The 28000-nt window shown below is 43.3% G+C and overlaps 1 protein-coding gene across 5 annotated transcripts in view; it reads left to right on the top strand.

The window, feature by feature from the left end:
• The window catches only part of PANK1 (pantothenate kinase 1), a 110993-nt gene that overhangs the window by 25507 nt on the left and 57486 nt on the right, over positions 1 to 28000 (top strand). For 2 of the 5 annotated variants that reach the window (XM_060404948.1, XM_060404946.1), the window contains exon 4: positions 16651 to 28000. The exons of 1 other annotated variant lie outside the window; for it this stretch is intronic. In XM_060404948.1, coding sequence (XP_060260931.1) covers positions 27319 to 28000 — 682 coding nt within the window. In that variant the 5' untranslated portion in view covers positions 16651 to 27318. 2 more of the 5 variants (XM_042238825.2, XM_060404947.1) reach the window with 1 other exon arrangement.

Raw genomic sequence — 28000 nt, 5'->3', positions numbered from 1 at the left:
CTAAGAGAGAACTGAGAGATGTAAACTAGTATACATGGAAGGAGCTACTAGGGCATATTATACAGCACAGGGAATAGAGCCAATGTTTCATAATAGGTATAAATGGATTATAGTCTTTTGAAATTGTGAATTTTTAATTGTGAATTTAAAATTGTGAATTCAGGTACTGTGTACCTGAAAGAAACTATTGTAAATCAGCTTACGTGCACATGCACGTGAGCTCAGTCGTGCCTGACTCTGTGGCCCTACGAACTGTAGCCTGCCAGCTCCTCTGTCCATGGGGTTTCCCAGGCAGAGTGACTGGAGTGGGTTGCCATTTCCTTCTCCAGGGAATCTTCCTGCTGCAGGGATCAAACTTGAGTCTCCTGCCTCTCCTGCATTGGCAGGCAGATTCTTTACGACTGAGTAACCTGGAAACCCCAAATCAACTTAAACCTCAATATTAAAAAGTCCCCAGTTAATAGACCCCAAAAAAATTAGCAATCATTATTATTACTTTTAAAATCACTGCTCCTCTGCCTTCCCTAACCCAAAGCCTTCCATAGGTCCAGATCCCAGCTTCTGCCATTCATTCTGGCAGTCCCATCTTGAAGAGAAGGAAAAAAAAATTTTTTTAGAGAATCAGTAGCAACCAACCACCTAGTGAGTATGGCCAACTGCCTTCCCCATCTTACCCTAACTTAATCCTTACAGTGATGCTATGAGGCAAGTGTTTGATCTCCAGGATATGATGAAGAAATAGAGGTTCAAACAGCCAAAGCAGAAATATACACAAATTCAGATGAGTAAGAAATGTCCAGTTATTTTATTCTCTAAAATTTAATTAAATCTAACTCCTAACATGGTTCCACTGGAATGGCAAGAAATGACATCTCAGCCATTTGAGGGCTTCCTTCATGGGACCTGACTCAGGATTCCAGTTCTTGCCCAGTGTGCTAAAACATGGAGGGGCTTGCCCCTGTCCTTTCTTATCCAACTGCAGGATTGCCTGCTGGATGCCCATTTTCTGTACTAGGAAATGTCCTCTGAAATGAGACCTGCCATGTCTTCTGTGTGACCTGCAATGTCAAGGATCTTTGAGGGGCTGGGGTAGATCAAGGTACACCTCACCACACACCTTTCCTCTCTGGGCACTAGCATCCTCCTCTAGCTACTCAAATCTCTGGGCTCCTCTCCTTCCCAGGCCTCCCCTTTTTTAGTGACAGGTATGTTTGTCTCTTCCTTCTTGCTTTCCTCAGAGTCTCCCTTTCTCCTCCCTTTCTAAGAATGCATAGAAGAAGCTGGCCGAGTTTGAACTTTAACAAAGCAAAAAGTGGTCCATGGCAAAGTCTTTCCTTGTGCAAAAAACCCCAAGGCAGGAAAATACCACGAGTCTTCTGCTGAGAAAGGGGATGGTGAGCACAGGGTCTGGAGAATGTAAAACAAACTGATTCTCAATAAGTTTTCCTGCCACAGAAAGTAAGTTACCGATTAACCCAAAGCCCTACAGTAGTAAGATGCAGACCAACAGCAGCTGACTAGAACATGCCTGGATGGACCAAATTCCAATCTCTGCAGGGCAGGTGCTCTGGACAGGAGAGAGCAGCAGCTGCAAATGCCAGCTCAGAGCGGCCCTGTGACCACACTAACGGAGATCATGGCTGGACCACATCCAGGGACTTGAGTCTTAGCAGAGTCTGCTGTCGGAACCCAGAGCCATCTCACTAGAGGGACATTCCGTCATCTTACACGAGACAAACACAGTGTGTCCCCAGGAGAGAATCTAAATTATTCTGACCTTGGAATTTCCACATGGGGATGCTTATGTAAAGCTGTACTTAGAGGAAACAGCATGGCAACACTATTAAAGAGCACTTACATGGAAGAAACTCAGCCTCCTTAAATTTTAGTATGTGAGTTACGTAAGGGAGAATTAAAACAAAATGACCTTTTTACACATAAATGTGCTGCTTTCAGACTTTCAAATTATATCCCTGTGAACAGTTTTTCTATTTTTGTATGGAAGACTTTTAATCCTTTTTTGGACAACCAAGAATTGCATTTTGTTCTGAATTAACTTACTTTCAGTGCTAATAGGAATAGTTTGTTGTTACTCAGAGATAAAACTTTAAATGGCCAAGAAGTCAAATCACAGAAAAGACTGAGCCACCTAGTTTTGGACCTTTCGTTATTTTTATGTTTACAGTAGTAGTTTTATGTTGACCTCAGCTGTCGAAAGCACATTAAAAATAAAAAAGCAGGGGTGTGGGTGATAGTGTGATTTCTCTGAACAGCCAGAATAGTGGTAATAATGTTTATGTTTTTATAAGTGAGTCCCTTAGAGACACAATTTTTATGTTTATCCCAGTTCACTTTTTCCTTACTAAACATCCTACATGCGTCCTAAATTAGGAGGGGAAAAAAACACAAGAAAATTGAAAGTTCAAAGAACAACTGTCCTGGAAATCTACCACCCAAAGACTACCACTGTTAACATTTCCATCAGTTTCTTTTGGGCTATTTTCTTATACATCTGTTTCAAATTCCCAATACTGTTCTTGTTACTTCTTTCTTTTGTAGTCAGCGTTGACTTCTCTTTTGTCTTTTTTACTTATTATCGTAAAATAAGAATTTCCCCCATTTAAAAATTATACTCTTCATAAGGCTTTTTAATGGCTAACAGTCTATCATGTGTGTGACTATATTACAATTCACTTAACTAGAGAGATTATCTTCCAGAGAACCCATTCCTCTGGGTTCCATACCTTTCCTCTCAAATGTGGCTAAGGGTTTCTGGATGCCACAGAATACATATCTGCATGTACATTACCATATGTAAAATAGATAGCCAGTGGGAGTTCCATGTATGATGCAGGGAACCCAAAGCTAGTGTTCTATAACAACCTAAGGGGTGGGAGGGAGGTTCAAGAGGGAGAGGACATATGTATACCTAATGCTAATTCTTACTGATGTATGACAAAAACCATCTCAATATTGTAAAGTAATTATCCTCTAAATTACTATATATATATATAATAAAGTAACCAATTTTCCACAAAATTGGAAGATGCATTCTAAGGTGAACCCAGCTCAGACATTATGAAATAGAGCAAGAAATGTAAATAAAATTCTAAAATAGAGCAGGAAAAGGATCTTTTAAATTAGATGAAATGTGATAGAAGAGAAAATTATTAACATTTGTGAAACGTCATCACAACCCGCAGTGTGATGGCCATTTGCGATTCATATAATATTCGCAGGGTGATGGCCATTTGCGATTCATACATTTGTCTTTTTGTGACTGGCTTATTTCACTTAGCGTAATATCCTCAAGGTTCATCCATGCTGTAGCTTGTGATAGAATTTCCTTCTTTTTTACGGACAGATAATAATGTTCCTGTAAACCAGATTTTGTTTAGCCATTCATCTGGGGGTGGACATTTTTGTTGCTTCTACCTCTTGGTTGCTGTGAACAGTGGTGTCAGGAACAGGGGTGTGAAAGCATCTCTTTGAGACCCTGCATTCCACTTCTTTGGATGTACACCCAGCAGTGCGATTGCTGGATCATGTGATGGTTCTGTTTTTACCATTTTGAGGAAACTCCATATTAGTTTCCATGGCAGTATAATCCATTTAAAAAGGAAGAAGGTATACAAAGAAACATCCTATTTGTAGAAGGTCAGACTGGGCCAACACTCTTGATTCACAGGGCGTAGAAATTCACTTAACAACGTCAATTGTTCCCATTCCTTTCCCTGACAAAGCCCTGATTTTTGTTCAGTTATCCACTTTTTCTTCAGGAGGCCCAGTACTCAAAGGAACTGAACCTCATTCCTGGCTTTGGGAGTGTGTCTTGCTTCCCCTGACTCGTGGTAATCCCGCCACCTTGCCATTGAATGGTTCAGGAACTCAGGCTTCAGTCATTTCATGCCACAGCTCCCTTGGGGAGTGTGATTGGCAGAGGAGTGGGACCTGTGACCTCAGCTGACCCCTCAGTCATCCTGAAGGGAAAGGTTTCTGTGGTGCAGTGGGTGAAAGGTGGTCTTTTTCTCCTGCAGAACATGAAGAAATGTGTGTCTGCATTTGCTCTCGTAAGCCATTTATTCACAGTGAGGACTCTAATCTAGAGACAAAACTGATACACAGGGGAAGACTGAACCGGGAAAGTGTCAAGGAAACGGAGGGAGGCCCTCATGGCGGTGGCCCTGCAGCCTGTTGAGCTCTGGACTGCCTGTTAATAAATTTATCTGCGTGTAATCTAGCCTCAGCTGGATTTTCAGTTATTTGCAGCCCTAAACATCCTAACTGATACAACTCTCCTTTACTCTTGGGGAGCCTTTGGGGGAAAGTTTGAGAATCAGCTCGTCATCTTACAGCCCTGAGGTCTGCATCTCCTCCTTACACACTGGCTGGTCGGTGTCACCTACCCGCTTCCAACTGAGGATGTCGCGCCTCGGGATATTTGAAAATCTGAGAGAAGGTTGTTTTGCAGCTGAAGGAAAGAAGCGGAAAGGGGATATCCCTCCGCCAGCAGATGGCCTATGCCTAGATCTAATCTGGACGAGGAGAGGCTGTACCCTGGTGGTGGCTTTGAAGGAAGCAGACTGCAGGACCACTGCTCACCCACACTGAATTAGAACAAAAAAATAGCCTTCCCGAGACAGTTTACCTCCATATCATGATAAACTGTCACTGCTGCTGCTGCTGCTAAGTCGCTTCAGTCGTGTCCGACTCTGCGCGACCCCATAGACAGCAGCCCACCAGGCTCCCCCTGGGAGAACACTGGAGTGGGTATAAACTGTCACAACGCTTTGTTTTTGTTAGCACAAAACATTTTCCTTTCATTTGCCAGAAAGTTGTCATAATGAATATACAATTGTATGCTATCTAGGGTGTGAATAGTTCTCATATCTGGCACCACTGAGCCTGGCACCATCTGGACAAAGAACAGGTCAGCCTCTTAGAGACAGAATACAGAGCAGATGAGAAACTGGTGGAGACATACTTGCAGCTCAGACATAATTTTGATAAGTAAACACCTTTAACAGGTGAACTGGGTAAGGCAGGCTTTTCTTAATTTCTAATTTTAAAATAATTTCAAACGTATAAAAAATGATGCAAGAAAAAGTCACCCAGAACCAAAAATAAGTTCTCATATATCCTTCACCCAGTTTCCAAATGTTCACAATGCATAATGATAGTACAATTATGAAGAATAGAAAATTTTCTTACCATACTATTAACTGATATACAGATATTATTCAAATTTCCCTAATTGTCACACTGCTTTTTTTTTTTTTTTTCTGGTCCTGGATCCAATCCAGGATCATACACTACATTTAGTTGTCATATTTTTCTGTCTTCTTCAGGCTAAGACACTTCCTCATTTTTTTTTTTTTGTCTTTCATGACATTGATACTTTTGGGGAATACTAGCCAGTTACTTTGTAGAATGTCCTTCAAGTTGGGTCTGACGTCCTTATGATTAAATTTAGCTTGTGCATTTTTGGCAGGAACACTACAGAGGTAATGCTGTGAGCTTCTCAGGGCATCATTTCAGGAGTCACGTGATGTTGCTCTGTCTCATTACTAGTGATGTTAACTTGGATTACTTGGTTACGGTGATGTGAGCCTGCTTTCTGCACTATGAAGTTACTATTTTTATAGTTGAGTTTCTCATGTGGAGATACTTTTTAAATATCCATCTATCCTGTTTTTCATCAAATTTTCCCTCACTAATTCTACAATCCATTGATGGATTTTACCTAAATCAGTTATTATTGTGGCATTGGCCAAATGGTGAGACCAAGATGTGGGCTTTAGAATAAAGTTTGGAAAGAGTTTCCAAATGTAGGTAAGCAACATCTCACAACCTGCCAGTATAATTGATACTATAAAATGAGAGCAGGAATTTTGCAATCAGACAGATCCACCTTCAAATATTGGCTCTACTGTGTATTAGCTGTGTGATCTTAAGCCAGCTAACCTCTCTGAGCATCAGTTCCCTTATTGGTAAAGTAGGGATGATGGAGTCCACTTTATAGAGTTTTTAGATGGTTATAATGAATAGAAAAACTTTTGCAGAGTCTCTGTCACACCATAAATGCTCAGTAAATTTTAGCTATTATCATAATGATAACGGTTCATCTTCAGCAGAAAAAAAAAAAAACGGAAGGTACTTTCTTGGCATAGTTACTTATGGAAAAAGTGCCTCTTTTTCTTTCTTTTTAATTTTTAGCTTTTTGTTAAGTCTAGCTGGGAAGAATGTACTTCTGATGTACCAGTTAGATGGGCAAGAAGCAAGAATGGATACACACACACCATATGCCCAGCCCTTTGGATATGATGACAAAGGAAATATACTAGCTGCGATAAAAACTAATATAAACACAATATCCAGGATTATTGAGCACTTTGGCAGATACCACTGGATTGTTTGTTTGTTTGTTTTTGTTTTGTTTTGTTTTTGTTGTTTTGTTTTTGTTTGTTTTTAAACCCAATAGCCAATCTCCCTTTCACAGTAGAATTCTGCTCTATGAGTAAGTGGAAATGTGCTCAACTAAAAAAAAAATTTATTTCCCAAGTTCCTTTGCAACCAGAGGTGGCTAATATGACCAATAACAAAAGTCTGCTAGATATGACTTCTAGGAAGCTACTGAATTTTGATAAAAGAGACATAGCTGACATGTGCCTTTAAACCTTCACTCTCCATTTTCCTCCCTGGAACTCAGAAACAGTGCTTGTACTTACAACAGCCACCTTGCAACCTAGGGGCAGAAGGACACACGCTGAAGATGGCAGAACAGTTGGAATGAAGAAGCCTGCTCTTTATGCAGCTTTGATTCTCTTATTAGAAGTGAGGAAACCCAAGGCTCAGAGGTGTTAAGCAAAGTATCATGGTCAGTAAGCTCTTAAGCACTGCAGCTGGGACTCAAACCTATGTCTCTGTGACTTCAAAGTTGTCTGCTTTCTACTACAATACAAGCTTCCTGGACTGCCTTGGTGGTTCAGATGGTAAAGAATCTGCCTGCAATGCAGGAAATGTGGGTTCAATCCCTGAGTCAGGAAGGTCCCATGGAGAAGGGAATGGCTACACACTTCGGTATTCTTGCCTGGAGAATTTCATGGATAGAGTAGCCTGATGGACTACAGTCCATGAAGTCTCAAAGAGTCGGACTGTACTGAGTGACTAACACTTTGACACGTTCACAGGCTTCCTGAAAGGATGAACATACTTAGAACCCTTTCTCCCCACGTTTACATATTATGATGGACAAAACAAAGTGCGATGGCAAAACAGAGTATCCGGTGGCTGACAGGAGAGCCACGAACATTACTTACTCTTTCTCTTTGTTGAGGACCAGCAACCCCAGTCCGATAAGCAAACATGATCAGCAGTTCCCTGGCACTTCATCTCCTACTCATGCCAGTAAATAAGGCTTCAAACCATGATAAGAAACTTCTGATGAGTGTCACCAACAAGTAGTTGCCACCTAGAGAGCACATCCAGAACATCCTGGCCTATGTCAGAGGTCACAAAGAAATGGTAGATGTGTCTTGATTGCCTGATTTGGGTGCTTAGTTAATTGCTTGAGCTAAGAAATATCCCATAATAACTGAGATTCTTGCTGCTCTTACAAAACCGAGGCCTGAATTCCTGGGTGGCAGCATTTGACTAGACTGGCCCCCACTTCCAGTTCATCATTCCATTCCATACTGCTTCTCTGATGCTAAGCCAGAGTATTTGTTTCCAATTATCATCAGGTTTGTTCACTTCCTAGTGTCGACTGAAAAAAATATACAAGGGAAGAGTTGTGAAGTTAAGTTTTTTGGGGGGCAAATTGAAGACTATAACCTGGGAGACAGTTTCTCAGGAAGCTCTAAGGAACTGCTCTGAAGAGGTAGGGGGGAGGTCTGCATACATGTGGTTTGGGAGGGGGTGGGGGTGATATGTGCAAACAAGCACATATTTTGGCAGAAGTTTACTGCTGGTCACAAGAAGGTTGGTGCTTGTCAAGAGGAGCAGATTTCTCCATTAATTATTTTAGTGCTTTTCTAGTTGTGAGCAGATACAAGAAATTCTGCTCATAAAATCTTCTGAAAATATCTAACTATCTGAAGGACTATTCTGCGAGTTTTTCCCCAGAGCACAGAGTGCCTCATTCCTGATTGCCTCCCTGAACTCTTTTCATGGGCTGTAGGTCACCAACTGTGGTGACCTAATCTTTGCAGAGGCAGATGGCAAGTGACAAATTTCAGTCGGCAGTGTAAGAAAAAATGTTTTCTCTTTATTAAATATTTGATCTCTATCTGAAACAAAAATTGATAGAGCTATTTCTTACACCTGGCCCACTTAAGGCATTTCAGTTACTTACCAGGAAGCAGAGAATTGAAAGAACTCTCAGACATGTGCTTTCTAAATCTGTTTTCAGATTAACACCCCTTCTGGCTCATTCACAGTCCCCGCATGTATATTACTTTCACGAGCCTTCTCAACAACTATTAAAGTTGGTATTGTATTATCTTTCTCACTGGGATAGGATAGATGAGATGAATGTTTGGAAATCTTGTATAATTATTGTGTTGGTTAGCATTTTGACTTCCATTTTGTTGATTTGCAAAGTTGTTTTCTCTGATTATTCTTTTTAGAAATCAGGAATGGAAGAGACTTTTCTGGTAGTTCAGTGGAGAAGACTTCTCACTCCCAATGCAAACTTGGCACAGCCAAATAACTAAATAGTAAATTTTTTAAAAAGCAAAAGGAATCTGTAGAGAAGGTAGGCCAACAGACCTTTGTTTCACCTAAATTGTAACCTCACATCTTTGCATCTTCACTACCTTCTTAGCATTATAAATTCTGTGCCAGTCATGGTGCCAAGGGCATTAATTAATTTATTCATCATAATAACACTCTGAAATCTGTTGAAGGATAAATTTTTTAAGTTGAGTCATGACTCACAAATATAAACATGTGTCTGGTTTTATTAATTTAATTAATGATAACTAAGATGTTGCAGCCAGTCCAAATGAGAATCCAAAGAGCAAATACATTAAGCCATCAGGAATGCTTAAATGCAGTTACTTTATTGGTATAAAACTGATCTTTATCCATGGGCATACCCCTGGACACAAATTGCATTTCTGTGTATAAGAACATTTGCATTACTCTGTTTTCTACAAATTGTAGAGTTGTAAAATAAGTCAAAGCCAATGAAATGCAGAGAATAAACTTTTAATAGATTAACAGATAGGACACCCACTAATTTTTTCTCATTTCAAAGTATTTCACAATTTCCCCCCTCCCCCGAGAAGTACTTCTGTTCTCATTCCTTTCGTCCAGTTAAGGAAATTGTAGTCAAAAGAGGTTAAGTAAATTTTCCAAGGTCTCATAACTGGTAAATAGTGGAATCATGTTTAAGCTTCAGTCTTACTGAATCAGGCAAAAGTAATGCAGTTAATTAAATCATTTTCCCTCTTGGCTTTATCATGCTTGAAAAGCTCAATTCAAAGCAAGCAAGAATCACAAAAAGGGAGCCCACTGTTTCTTGCTTTACCTATAGATGTTAGAAATTGGTAACCTGAAATCAGTAGAAGGAATTTTTTTTTTTAATATACAATGTTTAAATTTTTAAAAAAACTTTTAAAAATGGGGCTTCCCTGGTAGCTCAGTGGTGAAGAATCCACCTGCCATGCAGGAGACATGGGTTTGATTCCTGATCCAGAAAGATCCCACGTGCTGGGCAGCAACTAAGCCCATGAGCCACAACTAGTGAATCTGTGCTCTAGAGGCCGGGAGCCGCAGCCAAGAAGCCACCACCTCACAACCAGAGAAAGGTCCATGTAGGAACCAAGACCCAGCACAGCCAAATGAATAAAAGTATTTTAAAAATGTAAAATATGACTTATGACCATTATTAGTTATCCATTGCTCAGCAGAAAACTGCCAAAAAATTAGTGGCTTAAAACAACAATAAGAAAAAAAGAAATGAGAATCTATTAACTCAGAGTCTTTGCTGGGTGGTTCTAGCTCACAGTCTCCCATGAGGTTGCAGATGTAATATCAGCTGCAGCTGTATCATCTGAAGGCTCAATTGGAGACGGATGATTGATCAAGGTGGCACACTCGCATGGTGGGCAAGATAGTATGACTCTTGATGAGAGTTATCAGTAAACCTATGTAGGCTTCTTCACAGACTGCCTGAGTGTCCTCATTCCACGGTGGCTGACCTCCCCCAGGGTGTGTAATTCCAGAGAAAGCAAGATAGTCTTTCATATGTCTTATGACCTGTCTTGGAAGTAGGTCACATATCATCAATCACTTCATATTTTGTTAGGTCATTCAGATCAGCTGTGACACAGTGATACACTTGGTATAAGTAACTACGCAAGGACATAAGTATTATCGTCAGAAGATCGCTGGAGACCATCTCAGGGAATGTCTAATGCATGAACATTTAAACATCACAGTTCAATTCAGTCGCTCAGTTGTGTCTGACTCTTTGCGACCACATGGACTGCAGAATGCCAGGCCTCCGTGTATATCGCCAACTCCCAGAGTTTACTCACTCATGTCCATTGAATCATCCAACCATCTCATCCTCTGTCGTCCCCTTCTCCTCCTGCCTGCAATCTTTCACAGCATCAGGGTCTTTTCAAATGAGTTAGTTCTTCACATCAGGTAGCCAGAGTATTGGAGTTTCAGCTTCAACATCAGTCCTTCCAATGAATATTCAGGACTGACTTCCTTTAGGATGGACTGGTTGGATCTCCTTGCAGTCCAAGGGACTCTCAAGAGTCTTCTCCAACACCACAGTTCAAAAGCATCAATTCTTCACCGTTCAGCCTTCTTTATAGTCCAACTCTCACATCCATACATGACTACTGGAAAAACCATAGCCTTGACTATGTACTTTATTGGCAAAGTAATGGCTCTGCTTTTTAATATACTGTCTAGGTTGGTCATAGCTTTTCTTCCAAGGAGTAAGTGTCTTAATTTCATGGCTGCAGTCACTATCTGCAGTGATTTTGGAGCCCCCCAAAATAAAGGCTGCCACTGTTTCCACTGTTTCCCCATCTATATGCCATGAAGTGATGGGATCAGATGCCACGATCTTAGTTTTCTGAATGTTGAGCTTTAAGCCAGCTTTTTCACTCTCCTCTCACTTTCATCAAGAGGCTCTTTAGTTCTTTGCTTTCAGCCATAAGGGTGGTGTCATCTGCATATCTGAGGTTATTGATATTTCTCCCAGAAATCTTGATTCCAGCTTGTGCTTCATCCAGCCCAATGTCTCTCATGATGTACTCTGCATATAAGTTAAATAAGCAGGGTGACAATATATAACCTTGACGTACTCCTTTCCCTGTTTGAAACCAATCTGTTGTTCCATGTCCAAATCTAACTGTTCCTTCCTGACCTGCACACAGACTTCTCAAGAGGCAGGTCTTGAGAAAGACCTGGCTTTTGTGGTGATCTATACAGTCAAAGGGAGAAGGCAATGGCACCCCACTCCAGTACTCTTGCCTGGAAAATCCCATGGGCACAGGAGCCTGGTAGGCTGCAGTCCATGGGGTTGCTAAGAGTCGGACACAATTGAGCGACTTCACTTTCACTTCTCGCGTTCATGCATTGGAAAAGGAAATGGCAACCCACTCCAGTGTTCTTGCCTGGAGAACCCCAGGAATGCGGAGCCTGGTAGGCTGCCATCTATGGGGTCTCACAGAGTCGGACATGACTGAAGCAACTTAGCAGCAGCAGCAGCAGCATACAGTCAAAGGCTTTGGCATAGTCAATAAAGCAGAAAGAGATGTTTTTCTGGAACTCTCTTGCTCTTTTGATAATCCAACAGATGATGGCAATTTGATCTCTGGTTCCTCTGCCTTTTCTAAATCCAGCTTGAACATCTGAAAGTTCATGGTTCATGTACTGTTAAAGCCTGGCTTGGAGAATTTTGAGCATTACTTTACTAGCGTGTGAGACGAGTGCAATTGTGCGGTAGTCTGGACATTCTTTGGCATTGCCTTTCTTTGGGATTGGAATGAAAACTGACCTTTTCCAGTCCTGTGGCCAGTGCTGAGTTTTCCAAATTTGCTGGCATATTGATTGCAGCACTTTCACAGCGTCATCTTTTAGGATTTGAAATAGCTCAACTAGAGTTCCATCACCTTCACTAGCTTTGTTCATAGTGATGCTTCCTATGGCCCACTTTACTTTGCATTCCAGGATGTCTGGCTCTAGGTGAGTGATCACACCATCATGATTATCTGGGTCGTGAAGATCTTTTTGTAGAGTTCTTCTGTGTATTGTTGCCACCTCTTCTTAATATATTCTGCTTCTGTTAGATCCATACCATTTCCGTCCTTTATTGTGCCCATCTTTGCATGAAATGTTCCCTTGGTATCTCTAATTTTCTTGAAGAGATTTCTAGTCTTTCCCATTCTATTGTTTTCCTCTATTTGTTTGCACTGATCACTCAGGAAGGCTTTCTTATCTCGCCTTGCTCTTCTTTGGAACTCTGCATTCAAATGGGACTATCTTTCCTTTTCTCCTTTGCTTTTCGCCTCTCTTTTCACAGCTATTTGTAAGGCCTCCTCAGACAGCCATTTTGCTTTTCTGCATTTTTTTCTCTTGGGGATGGTCTTGATCCCTGTCTTCTGTACAGTGTCACAAACCTCTGTCCATAGTTCATCAGGCACTCTGTCTATCAGATCTAGTCCCTTAAATCTACTTCCCACTTCCACTATATAATCGTAAGGGATTTGATTTAGGTCCTACCTGAATGGTCTAGTGGTTTTCCCTACTTTCTTCAAGTTAAGTCTGAATTTGGCAATAAAGAATTCATGATCTGAGCCACAGTCAGCTCCCGGTCTTAATTTTGCTGACTGTATAGAGCTTCTCCATCTTTGGCTGCAAAGAATATAATCAATCTGATTTGGGTATTGACCATCTGTTGATGCCCATATGTAGATTCTTCTCTTGTGTTGTTGGAAGACAACATCACAAGACTTCGCATAAAACTCTGGATTTCTGGCTACTTTAGAAAAATCAGATCTGGCAACCCTGCATTCCCACCTGACAATAAGCAGTTTTAGCTGAGTGGCTGCTGCTCACTTTAGAAAGAATATGCACTTTCTGAATTCATCCTGGTTCCTATTCAACTCACCTACATAACCTCCTGAGCTTGTGTGCCATACTGGTGATTTCTGACAAATGAAATGTATGCAGAGTGAGACACCACCACTCACAGACCCAACTCCTAAAACAACCCATATGATCATCTGTGCTCTCTGTCCTCTCCCAGCTGCTGGCTGTATATCTATGCTCAGAGCACCCTTGGGAGTCATGCATTGAAGATGATAGGGCCTCTGTGAGCCTCCTCTCTGACTGCACAGCTCAGGGTTCCCTCTCCACACTCGCCCTCACCTGTACATTGGACTGTGGAGTGAAACATGAACTTGACTGTGTTTGTTGTCTTAAGGTACTGAGACTTGGAGGTTCTTTTTATGCAACTAGCATTAATACCATAACAAACACCACAAATGGGACCTTGATGTGGGCGTTGCTGTTGTTCAGTCACTATTTCATGTCCGCCTCTTTGTGACCCCATGGACTGCAGCCCCTCAGGCTTCCCTGTCCTTCACTCTCTCTCAGAGTTTGCTCAGACTCGTGTCCATTGAGTCTGTGATGCTATCTAACCATCTCATTTTCTGCCACCCTCTACTCCTTTTGCCTTCAATCTTTTCCAGCATCAGGGTCTTTTCCAATGAATCGGCTCTTTGCATCAGGTCGCCAGAGTATTGAAGCTTCAGCATCAGACTTTCCAATGAATATTCAGGGTTGATTTTCTTTAGGATTGACTGGATTGATCTCCTTGCAGTCCCAGGGGCTCTCAAGAGTCTTCTCCAGTATTACAATTTAAAGGCGGGAACTCCTAAAATAAAAAATCCAGAAATCCTAAAATAAGTGGCACTGGCTTAGCATGCCAGTTGTGGGAAGAAAGGAAACTGATCCTGGAGGCAGAAAAGGTGGCAATGCATATGGTGCCTGGCAAAAACTTGGCAAGAATTCTCAGTTGAGAGGCCCGCCATATGCTTCCTGACTGTCAGCTCCAAGAGAAGCAGTTGGAAGGAATCAAACTGTTAGTGCATTTTGGCCACAAGTGGCTGGCACATTTGGGCAGTTTGCAGGAAGAAGTGAAAGAAAATAGAAAAACTGCATAAATTGGAAGTCTTGAAGTAGGCTACATCTAGACCTCAAATGGTAGAAAACGAAAGTGAGAAAATTGTGAGCAACAAAGAGCTGCTAGGTCACCACCACCTCTGGTACAGATCACCTCCTAGGTGTGGCTTTCCATTTCGATCCTGACATCGTCCAGGTGGCTGCCATTAAGATGAGGGAGGCATGAGGATAAGGGAAAAAGATATAAAGGATGTTGAGAACACTGCCTGGGATACTGTTTGGTCTTCAGTTTGTGGCATAGGAACTGTCTAGAAAGAAATCAATGGGAAGTCTGTTAGGTTTTTGCACAAATGATATTTCCAAAGAAAACAGAAGTCTGGGACAGAGACGAGTCAAGGCACAAAACAGGACTTCCCTGGCGGTACAGGGAATAGGAATCCACCGCCAATGCAGGGGACATGGGTTCCATCCCTGGTCCAGAAAGTCTTCACTCGCTGCAGGGCGACTAAGCCTGGGCACCACAATGGCTGAGCCCTTACTCTAGAAATCCTCCTCTGTAACAAGAGAAGCCGCTGCACCTTGATGAAGAGTAGTAGCCTCTGCTTCCCCCAACTAGAGAAAGCCTGTGAGTAGCAACGAAGAGCCAAAGCAACCAAAAATAAATAAATTTTAGAAAAAGGTACAAAGCAACATCCAGCCTTGGACTCACAGGTTTCCATGAGAGGGAGGCAGACTACAAAATCTGCATAGTGTCAGAGATAGTTTACTCCTCATCACCCACTTCAGATATTGCCACAAAGGATAGATAATGAACAATGAAGAGAATTCCAGAAGAGTGGAACCAGGGGTCACAGAGAAATATGGACAAGATAATGCCTCCCATAGAGGAGAGAGAGAGTCCAATCAAAAGACACCTCCCAGTGCTTGCTGGTCAGGGAAATGTCACAACGCCTGACCAACCACTTTGGACCACCGTCGCCTTTCTTTTACTTCTTCCTTTTCCAGATGGGACCCTGAGGTTCCTTGTCTCTGCTTGCCAGTGTATATTTGGGGATGAGGAAGGAGCAGGGGGCAGACGACTCCTCTTTTTAGTTTGTAAAGTACTCAACCAAAAAGAACAACTTGTGAACCAAATAGAGCTGGCTCAGCATCACCCAGGCCTGCTGCTGCTGCTGCTGCTAAGTCGCTTCAGTCGTGTCCGGCTCTGTGCGACCCCATAGACGGCAGCCCACCAGGCTCCCCCATCCCTGGGATTCTCCAGGCAAGAACACTGGAGTGGGTTGCCTTTTCCTTCTCCAAAGCATGAAAGTGAAAAGTGAAAGTGAAGTCGCTCAGTCGTGTCCAACTCTTAGCATGCACTGCAGCCTACCAGGCTCCTCCATCCATGGGATTTTCCAGGCACGAGTACTGGAGTGGGGTGCCATTGCCTTCTCCAACACCAAAGTCTAGAGCTTTGGATAATGTTCTAGGAAGTGAGTGGGGAGGAGTTTATTCTACAAATGGGAGAAATAATGAAATGTAGTTACTGACCATGTATTTTCCATGGTCATTTCTTTTTCTTCCTAGGCATTAAGTTAAACTACACTTCTCAGGCTCTCCTGCAACTGGGCTGGGTATGCAGAGGGAACACGTGACTGAGTTCTGCCCAGTGAGATGTGGCCAGAGCTGATGTATGCTGTTTCCAGTTTTGGTCCCTAAAACACCACCACCATCCTTTCTACTCTCTTTTGTCCCTCTTCTGCTAGATCATGTCAACATCTAGGGCACCACTAGTTTCCAAATGAACTGCACAGACCAGGCACCGCCCCAGCTGACAACATTGAACTCTTTGAGAACAGCAAACATACTTTTATTGCATTAAGTCACTGAGTTTTAGATTTATTTATTTAGACAGAAACTAGTATAAAGTATGCTAATAAAATTTCCAATATACTAATTGAACATGCTACATGTTATATGACCAGTGGACTGTTTAATGTTTATTCAGAAATTCCAGACCTTTTAAATACATTATTTCAGCTGTTAGATGATTGCAGCCCAACTGACTTGATAAATTTTAATTTTCTGAAGGTTGCATTTCTGACACAAATATACCCACCTGTAATGGAATAATGCAGAGAAGGTAATGGCACCCCACTCCAGTACTCTTGCCTGGAAAATCCCATGGACGGAGGAGCCTGGTGGACCACAGTCCATGGGGTCGGTAAGAGTCGGACACAACTGAGCGACTTCACTTTCACTTTTCACTTTCATGCATTGGAGAAGGAAATGGCAATCCACTCCAGTGTTCTTGCTTGGCGAATCCCAGGGATGGGGGAGCCTGGTGGGCTGCCGTCTATGGGGTTGCATAGAGTAGGACACGACTGAAGCAACTTAGCAGCAGCAGCAGCAATGGAATAATGAATATCATACCTCAATGGGCCTGAGGAGTGGGCAAAAAAGGGATGCCATGGGAAGTAGTTAAAACCTTAAAACTGTTTCCGGGTATGGTCCTAGGTCCAATCCTGAGTCAACATCATAGATGGTCTGTCATCTAACATCCAACCAGGGTGTTCAGAAGAGAGAGAAGAAGAAGCAGAGAAGCTAATCAGAGGACAGTGAAGCAACACAGACATTAGCAATGGCACGAAGCCATCACCACCTTAGGCTGGCAAGAAGCAGGGAGAAAGTGATAGAATCAGATCCCAGGAGTTACAGTCACCAAGCAGAAGACAGAGTTAAGGCAGGCGTGTCCGTAGGTGATGGAGACCCCAGAAGAGGGTCAGCAACTTTGGGGAGATGCCTTCCTACACAACGAGGGAGGGAAGAGAAGATTCTGCCATTCTCACCAACATCTCCCACTGACTAAGCCTGCTGGAAGACAGCTGACCCTGGACCCCAAGAGAGTTGGCTTTCCGGAGCCAGCCCCCTGCCTCATCAGGCAGGGCAGGGGCATGGCAGGCAACAGATCTGAGCACATAACCATAAGACCCACAGAAACTGGTTTAAAAAAAAAAAAAAAAACAGATATAGAACATTCTATTCTCCATAAAAATAAAAGCTCAAGTGTCAGAGCAACTTAAAAGAGTGTTGCAATCAAAGGTGGGATATTTTTAAATTTCTTGCTTTTGAGAGGTCCTGTTCCAGTTGTTGCGATTTAAGGCATCACTTTTTTCATGTTTTATATTAGGTCATGGAGAAGCCAGCATGTGGGTGAACTTCTTTATCCTGTGTCCTCTCACCCCCTGTTATTCTGCAAAAGCTCTACCGTGTTACTTCCTTTATACTGCTGACTATAAACTGTAGGTGTTTTATTTGTTCACTTGTTAAATGGGTCTGATTGCCTTACTGGTTGTAGGCCTCAGGATGTTTTCCTTAGCACAATACCTGTAGATGCTTACAGAAGATATTGTATAAGTATTCATTGAATAAATGAATGAAGTAGATACCACTGTTATCCCCATTGTATACAGTGCTATCCAATACGGTAGCTACTGGTCCCATATTACTATTTGAGTTTAAATGGTTCAGCTACTATGGGAAACAATATGGCTATACTTCAGTGTATACTTACAGATTTGCTAAGTATACACTAAAGTATAAGTAAGTAGATGTTATATTAAGTGTTTCGATCATCATCATATAATAAGAGGGAAAGGGCAGAAGGAGACTTTTGGAGGTGATGGATAAATTTATGCCAAATTGTGATGATTTGACAGGTATATACTACTTATCTCTAAACTCATCAAGTGGTATACATTAAATATGTACAGTTTTTATCTGTCAATCATAGCTCAATAAAGTGATTTTTAAAATAAGCTAACTTTTTAAATGTCAATTAATTAAAACATAAATACAATTTAAAATCCAGTGCTTTTGTCACATTAGCCACATATCAAGTACTCAGAAATGATGCATGGCCAGTGACATATTTACCTCATCACAAAATTCTTGGAAAGTGCCAGATAACAGAGGAAGCTGGCTGGAGGAGGAGCTGGGATTCAAGCCTATGTCTGAGTGACTTCAAAGATGGAACTCTTAACCACGTAAAGTAGTATCATTGTTATTATTAGTGGCTTAGTATTGTTTTCAGTTTCAGCCCCTTTGAAGGATTTATAGGGAGCTTCAAGCCTGGCTACCTCCTAGGGTAAACAATTGTCCCATGGGGTTTGCTGGAAACAGAAAACTCTGAGGCAAACAGTGCTTACTTCATTATCAAGATTCTCAGTTGAGGTTATTGCAGGCAAATAGATGGACTTACTCAGCTCCATTTCAGCGCCCTGTAACACGCCATATACAATACAAAAAAGATCTTAATGACCCAGATAACCACAATAGTGTGATCAAGCCCCCAGAGCTAGACATCCTGAAATTCGAAGTCCAAGTGGGCCTTAGGAAGCATCACTACAAACAAAGCTACTGCCAGTGATGGAATTCCAGTTGAGCTATTTCAAATCCTAAAAGATGATGCTGTGAAAGTGCTACACTCAATATGCTAGCAAATTTGGAAAACTCAGCAGTGGCCACAGGACTGGAAAAGGTCAATTTTCATTCTAATCCCAAAGAAAGCCAATGCCAAAGAATGTCCAAACTAACACAATTGCACTCATCTCATACACTAGCAAAATAATGCTCAAAATTCTCCAAGCTAGGCTTCAACAGTACATGAATTGAGAACTTCCAGATGTTCAGGCCAGCTTTAGAAAAGGCAAAGGAACCAGAGATCAATTTCCAGTATCTGTTGGATCCTAGGAAAAAACAAGAGAATTGCAGAAAAATATCTACTCCTGCTTCACTGACTACACCAAAGCCTTTGACTGTGTGGATCACAGCAAACTGCAGAAAATTCTTAAAGAGATGGGAATACTAGACCACCTTACCTGTCTTCCTGAGAAATCTGCATGCAGGTCAAGAAGCAACAGTTAGAACCAGACATAGAACAACAGATTGGTTCCAAATTGGGAAAGGAGTACATCAAGACTGTATATTGTCACCCTGCTTATTTAACTTATATGCAGAGTACATCATGCGAAATGCCAGGTTGGATGAAGCACAAGCTGGAATCAAGATTGCTGGAAGAAATATCAATAACCTCAGATATGCAGATGACACCACCCTTATGGCAGAAAACGAAGAGGAACTAAAGAGCCTCTTGATGAAAGGGAAAGAGGAAAGTGAAACAGCTGGCTTAAAACTCAGCATTCTAAAACTAAGATCATGGCATCTGATCCCATCGCTTCATGGCAAATAGATGGGGAAACAATGGAAACAGTGACAGACTTTATTTTCTTGGGCTCCAAAATCACTGTGAACAGTGACTGCAGCCATGAAATTAAAAGACACTTGCTCCTTGGAAGAAAAGCTGTGACCAACCTAGGCAGCATATTAAAAAGCAGAGACATTACTTTGCTGTCAAAGGTCCATCTAGTCAAAGCTATCGTTTTTCCAATAGTCATGTATGGATGTGAGAGTTGGACTATAAAGAAAACTGAGGGCCAAAGAATTGATACTTTTGAACTGTGGTGTTGGAGAAGACTCTTGAGAGTCCCTTGGACTGCAAGGAGATCCAACCAATCAATCCCAAAGATCAGACCTGAATATTCATTGGAAGGACAGATGCTGAAGCTGAAACTCCAATACTTTGGCCACCTGATGAGAAGAGCTGACTCATTGGGAAGCCCCTGATGCTGAGAAAGTTTGAAGGCAGGAGGAAAAGGGGACGAGAGGATGAGATGGTTGGATGGCATCACCGACTCAGTGGACATGAGTTTGAGTAAGCTCCAGGAGTTGGTGATGGACAGGGAAGCCTGGTGTGCTGCAGTTCATGGGGTCACAAAAAGTCAGCCATTACTGAGCAATGGAACTGAGCTAAACATGCCGTATCACTTGCTACACGTGAGAAAATGGAAGATGTCGGTTTCCCAGGCCCTGTTAGTGCCCGGGTCCTATACACCGCTTAGCACTGCCAAGCAGATGCAGCTGGACGCATGTGGAAGTCCAGACGGAGGAGGAGGCCCGACTTCTGCTGTTGTGTGTGGTGGGCGGTGCCATGGCAGCAGGGGTCCTGGTGTCTTGTCCTGGACACCATGGATTTGGAGAGACAGAATATAGGGCATGAATTCTGTAAGTTTGCATTCAGCCTGAGACAGTCAGCCCTGGACCCAGGGGTGCGATGACCCCCTGGTTTCTTGGTTTACTATTGTACCAGAAGTAGCAGCTCCCTTAGAGCAGTTCACTTAGGAAGCTGATCCTGTGGTGGGATTCACTGCTGGGAGCTCAGCCTAGAGGCCATTCCTTTAGCCTTTCAGAGATTTTTATTCACCCAGTTCCCTGTACTAACTCATTTTATGTAGGAATGAGTTAAAGCAGCTTTTATTTGCAGCTGAAGAAACTTCCAGATTCAGAGGGGACGTCACTCAGAAAACAGGAAAACTATAAGACAAATTTGAATGTTCTGAGTGCTGAGACCCTAATCAAAGACTCTTCCTTCCGCTGCTGTCATCCTCAAAGGAAAATGCTTACCCCTTATTCATCAGCATCCCCCCAAATATTGGAACTTTGGTGATGAAGAGATGAATATATACATATGTGTACATATTCATATGTATATATACACACACATACACATATGGATATAGAAGTAGGCTTCCCAGGTAGCACAGTGGTAAGAGTCCACCTGTCAACGCAGGAGACGCAAGAGACCAGGTTCCGTTCCTGAGTCAGAAAATCCCCTAGAGTAGGAAATGGCAACCTGCTCCAGTATTCTTGCCTGGAAAATTCCATGGACAGAGGAGGGAGCCTGGTGGGCTACAGTCTATGGGGTCCCAAAGAGTCAAACACACACACACAGATAGATATAGGTATATCTATTCCTCTTCCATGTGCTGGAATGCTCTTCTAAACCTCTCTTCACAATGCTTCACACCTCAGTCTCTCAACCCTCAGAAACCGGTATCTGTGTGGCTTCCTCAACTACCTGCATGTAAACTGGTTCCTTCCTTCCAATAATGCTCTGTCGCATCATTTCGTTTAATTTTTGTGTTACTTAACACAGACTGTACTTATTGTTTATTTTCTGACTTTCCTTGTCCCCCTCCCCAAAGGAATGTGTGCTCCGGAATAGAAAGGACTTTTCTGCCTTGCTCCTCACTGTAACTGGAACAATGGTTTGCACATCGTTTTAAAATATTTGTTGAATAGATATACAAAATAGAAAAATGGCAATAGCTGGCACATTTATTTAAAGAGGGGGGGAAGCCCTTTTGGAAACAAAAGTCTAAGACACTGGACAGCATTTCAGTGAGAAATAAAGGGACTCAATAAGTTTAAAAGGCACTGTTGTGTGGGCAGTGGAATAGTATATCAGTTTGCAACCGTGGTGTAAAATCTGCAGGTGACAGCAGGTACACCATCTTTTGGGAGGGCAGCATGGTGGTTGAGTTACAAAATGTGAGGTTCTAGGGCCACCTGGACCTGACTCAAATGTCTATTAGATTTTCTGCTGTGTGAACTTGGACCCATTAGCCTGTCTAAGCTCTAGTTTCCTCATACAAAATATGAGCTAATAATAGTATCCAAATCCTACTCACATGACTACCTTGCTAATTAAAAAAGATGACACAGTGTGCTTAGTCCAGTGTATGGCATGTAAGAACTCAATAAATGTTAGATAATAAGCCTACTGTCAATTTGCTAAAGCCAGATACATCCCTAAACTTATGCCCAGTACTTGGGGTCACTCTGATTATAGCTTATCAGATTCCTAGGTAGTCACACTCCCATCTCCCTTCACCAAATCATTATTGGTAGGTGCTCAAAAAATGTTAGTAACAGAAAGTTGGTTCATGTGGGGTGTGTTTCATTCCTGTACACACAGTTATTGCTGTAGTGGCAGCTGCTGATGTTATGTTTTTCCACTGCTATTGACCAAAAAACAGAAACAACAACAACAAAAAAAAACCCAACAACAAAAAACTAAAATAATCTATCAAGCCATATAGAAAAAACAGTGAAAGAACGGGATTGGCCTAAACCCTCTCCAGTGGTTCATTTCGGTGAATAAGCTTCCTGAGATTCGATTTGCCCTATTGAGAGGAACAGGGTCAATTCATCTTTTCAGTCAGCAAGTATTTATGAAGTGCCTACATATTTATGACATAAGAGAGCCTAAGAATGCCTCCTCCACTTCCACCTCCACCTTCAGTGCAGTTCAGTTCAGTCGCTCAGTCGTGTCTGACTCTTTGCAACCCCATGAATTGCAGCACGCCAGGCCTCCCTGTCCATCACCATCTCCTGGAGTTCACTCAAACTCACGTTCATCAAGTCAGTGATGCCATCCAGCCATCTCATCCTCTGTCGTCCCCTTCTCCTCCTGCCCCCAATCCCTCCCAGCATCAGAGTCTTTTCCAACGAGTCAGCTCTTCGCATGAGGTGGCCAAAGTACTGGAGTTTCAGCTTTAGCATCATTCCTTCCAAAAGAACACCCAGGGCTGATCTCCTTCAGAATGGACTGGTTGGATCTCCTTGCAGTCCAAGGGACTCTCAAGAGCCTTCTCCAACACCACAGTTAACCTCCACCTTAGTTAACTTCTATTCAACTTCAGAATTCAGCAAATGCCATTTCATCTACTAAAGTTTAAGATAAGTCCAGGTCACCCTGGTATGTGCCCTCATGGCTCTGAGAGTCTTTCCATTTTTGCATTTCTCGGAATGATAGTTACACTTTTGCTGTTGTGGTGATTACGTGCTTAAGGCCAGTCCATTCTGTCATCTGGATAAGGACGGGAACTTTGTTTTTGCCTAAGAGTATATCCTTGGTACTTAGTATGGTACCTGCTGTGTAGTAGTTGCTCAGTTCTGAAGAAAGGAGAAGAGGGAGGCTCTGATGAAGTGGTCCTCAGAATCTCTCCATAACACTGTTACAGGGCAGTTTTTGTTGGGTTTTGGTGGCCTTTGACTCCCTGAAGCAGTGCTACTCCCTAGGGCCCTGAAGAAAGCAATATGAAAAGCACTGTCATCGAAAACAGCACAGTACTTGAAAATAGCCTCCTGAGGTGCCTCATGCGAATCTCTAAGAAAGGCACCGACGCCAATAGCAAAAGAGGCAAAAATGAAAGAAAGAAGTCATCTTGGGTCAATATTATTCTGACAGTTAAAATTCTAGTAATTCTTTTTAAACTATGTCTTGAAGAGTATCGTTTCCCAAGCTCATACTGTGTCGTCAGTGTGGTTATTAAGTGGTAGAAAGCTTGGGCACATTGGACTTTATTTCCATTTTAGCAAGGAACTAGAATTTCTACAGTAATCATGTGTAGTGATGGCATGGTGGACAGGTTTTAATCTGTGTCTTCAAAAAAAATTAAAAGTAAATTAAAAGTCTAATTTATAGTAGTTAAAAACTAGTGCTGACCTCCCTCTTTTATGGGGGAAGGGGAAGAGAGAGAGGGAGGAAAGAAGGAAAGTGGTAAGTGTTGAGTTAGACTGAAACAGACAAATATTGATATGGCTTAGCTATCAGTGTAAGTACAAGAATGTCATGATCATATCTACATTTTTAAAGGATCACCCTTCTTAAATATAAATCCCAGAGAGAATATAAATAAAAGGTCTTGCTCCTTTTCTGCATATTTTATCTTGCATGCTGAAACCACCAGATTCCCAGTTGCCCAGACTGGAAACATAAAAATTATCCTGGCCTTACCTCTTCCTCATTCTGCAGTTGGTTACTAAGTCCTGTAAATTCTTTAAACAGTTTTTGAGTCCACTTGGTGATCTCATTCTGAATGGTATGTCCTTCACCTAGTCCCATCGCACGTCTTTCCCGGTTGTTTCCAGTAATCTATCTGGTCCCTCCAACTAGGAAGCTCCTCTTCTATTTTATTCTCCAGACTGATGCCAGAGATCCTTCCAGAATGCAAATCTAGGAGTTTTTCCGCAATCTAAAACTCTTCAGTGGTTTCTCATGGCTTTCAGGAAAAAAGTCTGAATTGATTCCTGTGGTACAGAAAGCCATCCAAGATTTGGACCCCATCTCACCTTTTTGGGCATCACTCACCTCCTTCCTCAGTAGGTTGCCTTTCAGCCTTGTTGATCTCCTGGCAGGTTCCCAAGCATGCCAGATGGTTTCAAACCACCCGCAGGGTCTCCACTCCCTCAGTTCTGAATGGATTTCCTTCAGCCTTCCATGATGAAATTCCATCATTGGTCAAACTTCAGTTTAAGGGTCATTTCCTCCCTGAAGCCTATTTTAACACCCATCTCAGCCCCATCTTCCCCTTCTCTTCCCTGTTCCATCATTGCTCACTCTCTGGAGTCCTTTGGAGTTCCCTTCCATAGCATAGGTGACACATTTTGTTTCATTCACTGCAAAATTCACCGTGAAGACAAGCGGGCCTTAGGAAGCGAGCTCTACCCTTAGGATATGTATATATTTCTGTATGTATGTTATTTTCAACAAGAAGTTTAAAAGGAAAAACTCCCTAGGTTATTCTTATGTACCCAGATGATGGAGAATCATTGACTTCTCTCTCTGTCTCTGTCTCTCTCTTTCTATGAATTGTAAGCCCTTAGAGGGCAATGAAGCCATTTGTTTTAACTTTGTACTTACTCCCAGCATTTATTTTACTGCCTACAACATAGTGCACTCATAATAAATGACTGGTAAATAAATGAATGAACAGAGGGAAAGAGTGCCTTGTGGGTTCTTCCTCCCTCTCTCTCTTCCAAACATTATTTGTTCCATTCCCCTGCTGGAGCACATCGTATAGTTCATACCTCAAAGTTACGCCTCCGAACCACAACCTCCCTGTGCCCCCCTGACTCCCTCACACCCCATAAACCTGTGATATGCCACCTGGCTTCCTCTCTATCACATGCAAGGCATAACTGACTCAAGGCACCCATGGCAAAGACGGGAGAAAAGAAGCAGGTAGAGGATGTTCTGTCCCTAGTACCAGTGCTCCTGCCCTACCTGGGTCTGAGCCACCTGGCTCAGCCCTTCCTCACCATGCCTGGGAATCATGCTGGAGAGGATATGTCCTTGGATACACTGCACTGCTAAATCTACTCTCTGCATTTCTGCTCTAAAGAGCTTCCTAAACTACTGAGCTTAAATTATGTCAGAATTTGAAAGCTTTATATTTGAATATTTAGGAGTGACAATGCAGGCGTTTTGTTTTTAGCAAATTTACAGGAGAAAGTGAGAGACACCTTGGGGAAATATCACCCAAGTCATTTTTTCAGTCACAAATAATTACCAAGAGCTTCCTAGGGATACAGTTATGAAAGAGAGTCATCTGCCTTAATGGAGATTACAGTGTAGTGGGGGGAGATGCACAATCAAATAATATGGAGCATTTTTTATAGCACTGATGATGGGCTGGACACTTTACTTATATATTCATTTTATCACTGTAACAACTCAGTGATGTCCTATTATACCCCCATTGTGGTGTTACAAACTGAGAGTCATGAAGGTCAAGCGTAGGAGGAGGGAGCTCTAATCTTGTTCTAAGGGTCAGGGAAGGCTACTTTAAGAGGTTGAAGTAGAGATCTGAAGACTGAATTGGAATCTGGTAAACAAAGACACCTGGGAGCACACAAGGGAACAGCAGATGAGAAGGGATGTTCGTGTGTTTGAGGAACTGAAAGGCTGCTCTACAGAGGGAGAGTCAGGAGCTCAAGGTGAGGCCGGGGCCAGGTCATCTAGGTTTTTTCTTCATATTTGCAAATAATATGATAACATCAGGGAAACAAAAATAGGAGAATTAAGATTTATTCTTTAATGTGCACGCGAGCTCAATCATGTCCAACTCTGTGCAACCCTGTGGACTCTAGCCCGCCAGGCTCCTCTGTCCATGGGATTCTCCAGGCAAGAATACTGGAGTGGATTGCCATGCCCTCCTCCAGGAGATCTTCCCCACCCAGGGATTGAACCCAAGCCTCCTGTGTTTCCTGCATTGGATTCTTTATCATTTAACCACCTGGTTTATTCTTTGCATTGTTCTTAATAAAAAAGGAGTCAAGGGACCTGTGCACTCAAGTGGTCATGGGTCCTAAAGCTGATTCCAGGTCAAACTCTGCTGGAAGGAATTCCCATCCAGGTACAGGCCCCTGGCTGCTGCTGAGTGCTCTGAGGCCTCTGACTCCTCTGTAGATTAAATAAGTACAGATGATGGAGAACATCACACACAGTAAGTTACGCAGTAAACATGACTGCGAGTATGGTTTATTCCCCTTGTTGGAAATGAAGGGTGATCTGCTAATAATAAGTGTAATAAGGATAACCAGCTCTTTGGGGCATTTATTGTGCACCAGGACTGTAGCAGATAGATTTCTCAAGACAGTTTCTAGAGTCAAGAGCTGAGGCCTCAAGGGATTGCACAACTTTGGGAAGGTCCTTAGCACCCAAATTTGTCCTGCCTACTGAGCATGCCCAGTCCTGTTTCCTGAAACCAGGTGTGTTAACTTGAGCAATGAGTTTCTCAGGGTTTGTTGAGTGCCTGAGTTGGAGTTTGAATCCAGCTCTGACTCCAGGGTTATGGTGCTGTCTCCCCTGTGATGCTGCCTGCCCTTCTGAAAACACAGGCAACTCCTTACTCTATAAATAGGGTGACATTGTCTCCTGAGCGTCCTTTCTGGGTGAGGAAAGTGCTTTTTATAGCTTGGGACTGCTTCTGTTTACTTGGTCTCTTCCAGCACCGGTTAATCCCGCCTACATCTATGTCCTTCACTGTCCTTACACTGTATTCCTAGGTTCCTCCCTGTAAAAGACAACTCCAGGAGGCCACATGGTGTCTGTGAGTGCCCGCAAAGAAATTACACTCCCCTCCCTCTCCAAATCCGCCTACCTGTCTATAAATAATCGTTCTCCTCCTTCCCCTCGTGCCTGTGAGTAGTTTGGTCACTTAACTAAACCCAGAGAAACACATAGACGCTCACAAAGCTTTCAGGGAGGAGGGGACAACGTGAATGACCTTGCAAAGGTATCTAGCTCAGTGCGGACAGGATTAGCAAACCCAAACCTCTACATATATTTATTGTCTCCCCCCTCCCCCCGCCCGCATTCCTCCCGAAGCTGCTCGTTCCTCTCACGCCGGCCTCGCCCAGTCCCTTCTCGGCTGGCTCCGCCATACAAAGCCCAACCCGCCCATCTCTTCTTTGCGAAGCCGGAGAACTTCAGTCCCCATGTTGAAGCTCGGCGGTGGCGGGCAGGACTGGGCATGCTCAGTAGCGGGAACAGGTCTGGGAGGCGAGGAAACCTCGTTTGAAGTCGCGCGACTGGGGCAGCGGGGGAAGGCGGGCTCTGGGGGCCCCGGCTGGGGGTGCGCGGGGATCCCCGATTCCGCGCCGGGAGCGGGCATGCTCCAGGCGGGCGCCGGGGGGCCGGCGCTCGAGGGGCAGGGCGTGGAGGAGGTGGGAACGCCGGAGGGAGGAGGGGAGGAGCGCCCGGCTCGCCATCCCCCAGCGCCGGCTCTGCGGCTGCTGAATCGGAAGCCGCAAGGAGGATCCGGGGAAATAAAGACGCCCGAGAATGACCTCCAGCGAGGCCGCCTGAGCCGGGGCCCGCGCGCCGCCCCACCAGCCTCTGGCATGGGCGACCACGGCGGGCAGCCTGAGCGCTCGGCCCCGCACGCCCCGGGGACTCCCGCCGGCGTCGGCGCTGCAGCCGTGAACGGGCTGCTGCACAACGGGTTCCACCCGTCGCGCCTCTGCAGCCGGGGCCCCCCGGGCGGCGGCGACGCGGCACCCCAGCGCCTGCCGCTCCAGCCAGAGCTCCAGCCACAGCCGCCGCCCCCTCAGCACGACTCCCCCGCCAAGAAATGCCGGCTGCGGAGGAGGATGGACTCCGGGAGGAAGAACAGGCCAC

This window comes from Ovis aries, chromosome 22 (assembly GCF_016772045.2).
Source record: "Ovis aries strain OAR_USU_Benz2616 breed Rambouillet chromosome 22, ARS-UI_Ramb_v3.0, whole genome shotgun sequence".
NCBI classification, from domain to species: domain Eukaryota; kingdom Metazoa; phylum Chordata; class Mammalia; order Artiodactyla; family Bovidae; genus Ovis; species Ovis aries.
This window is presented reverse-complemented; position numbering and strand designations above follow the sequence as displayed.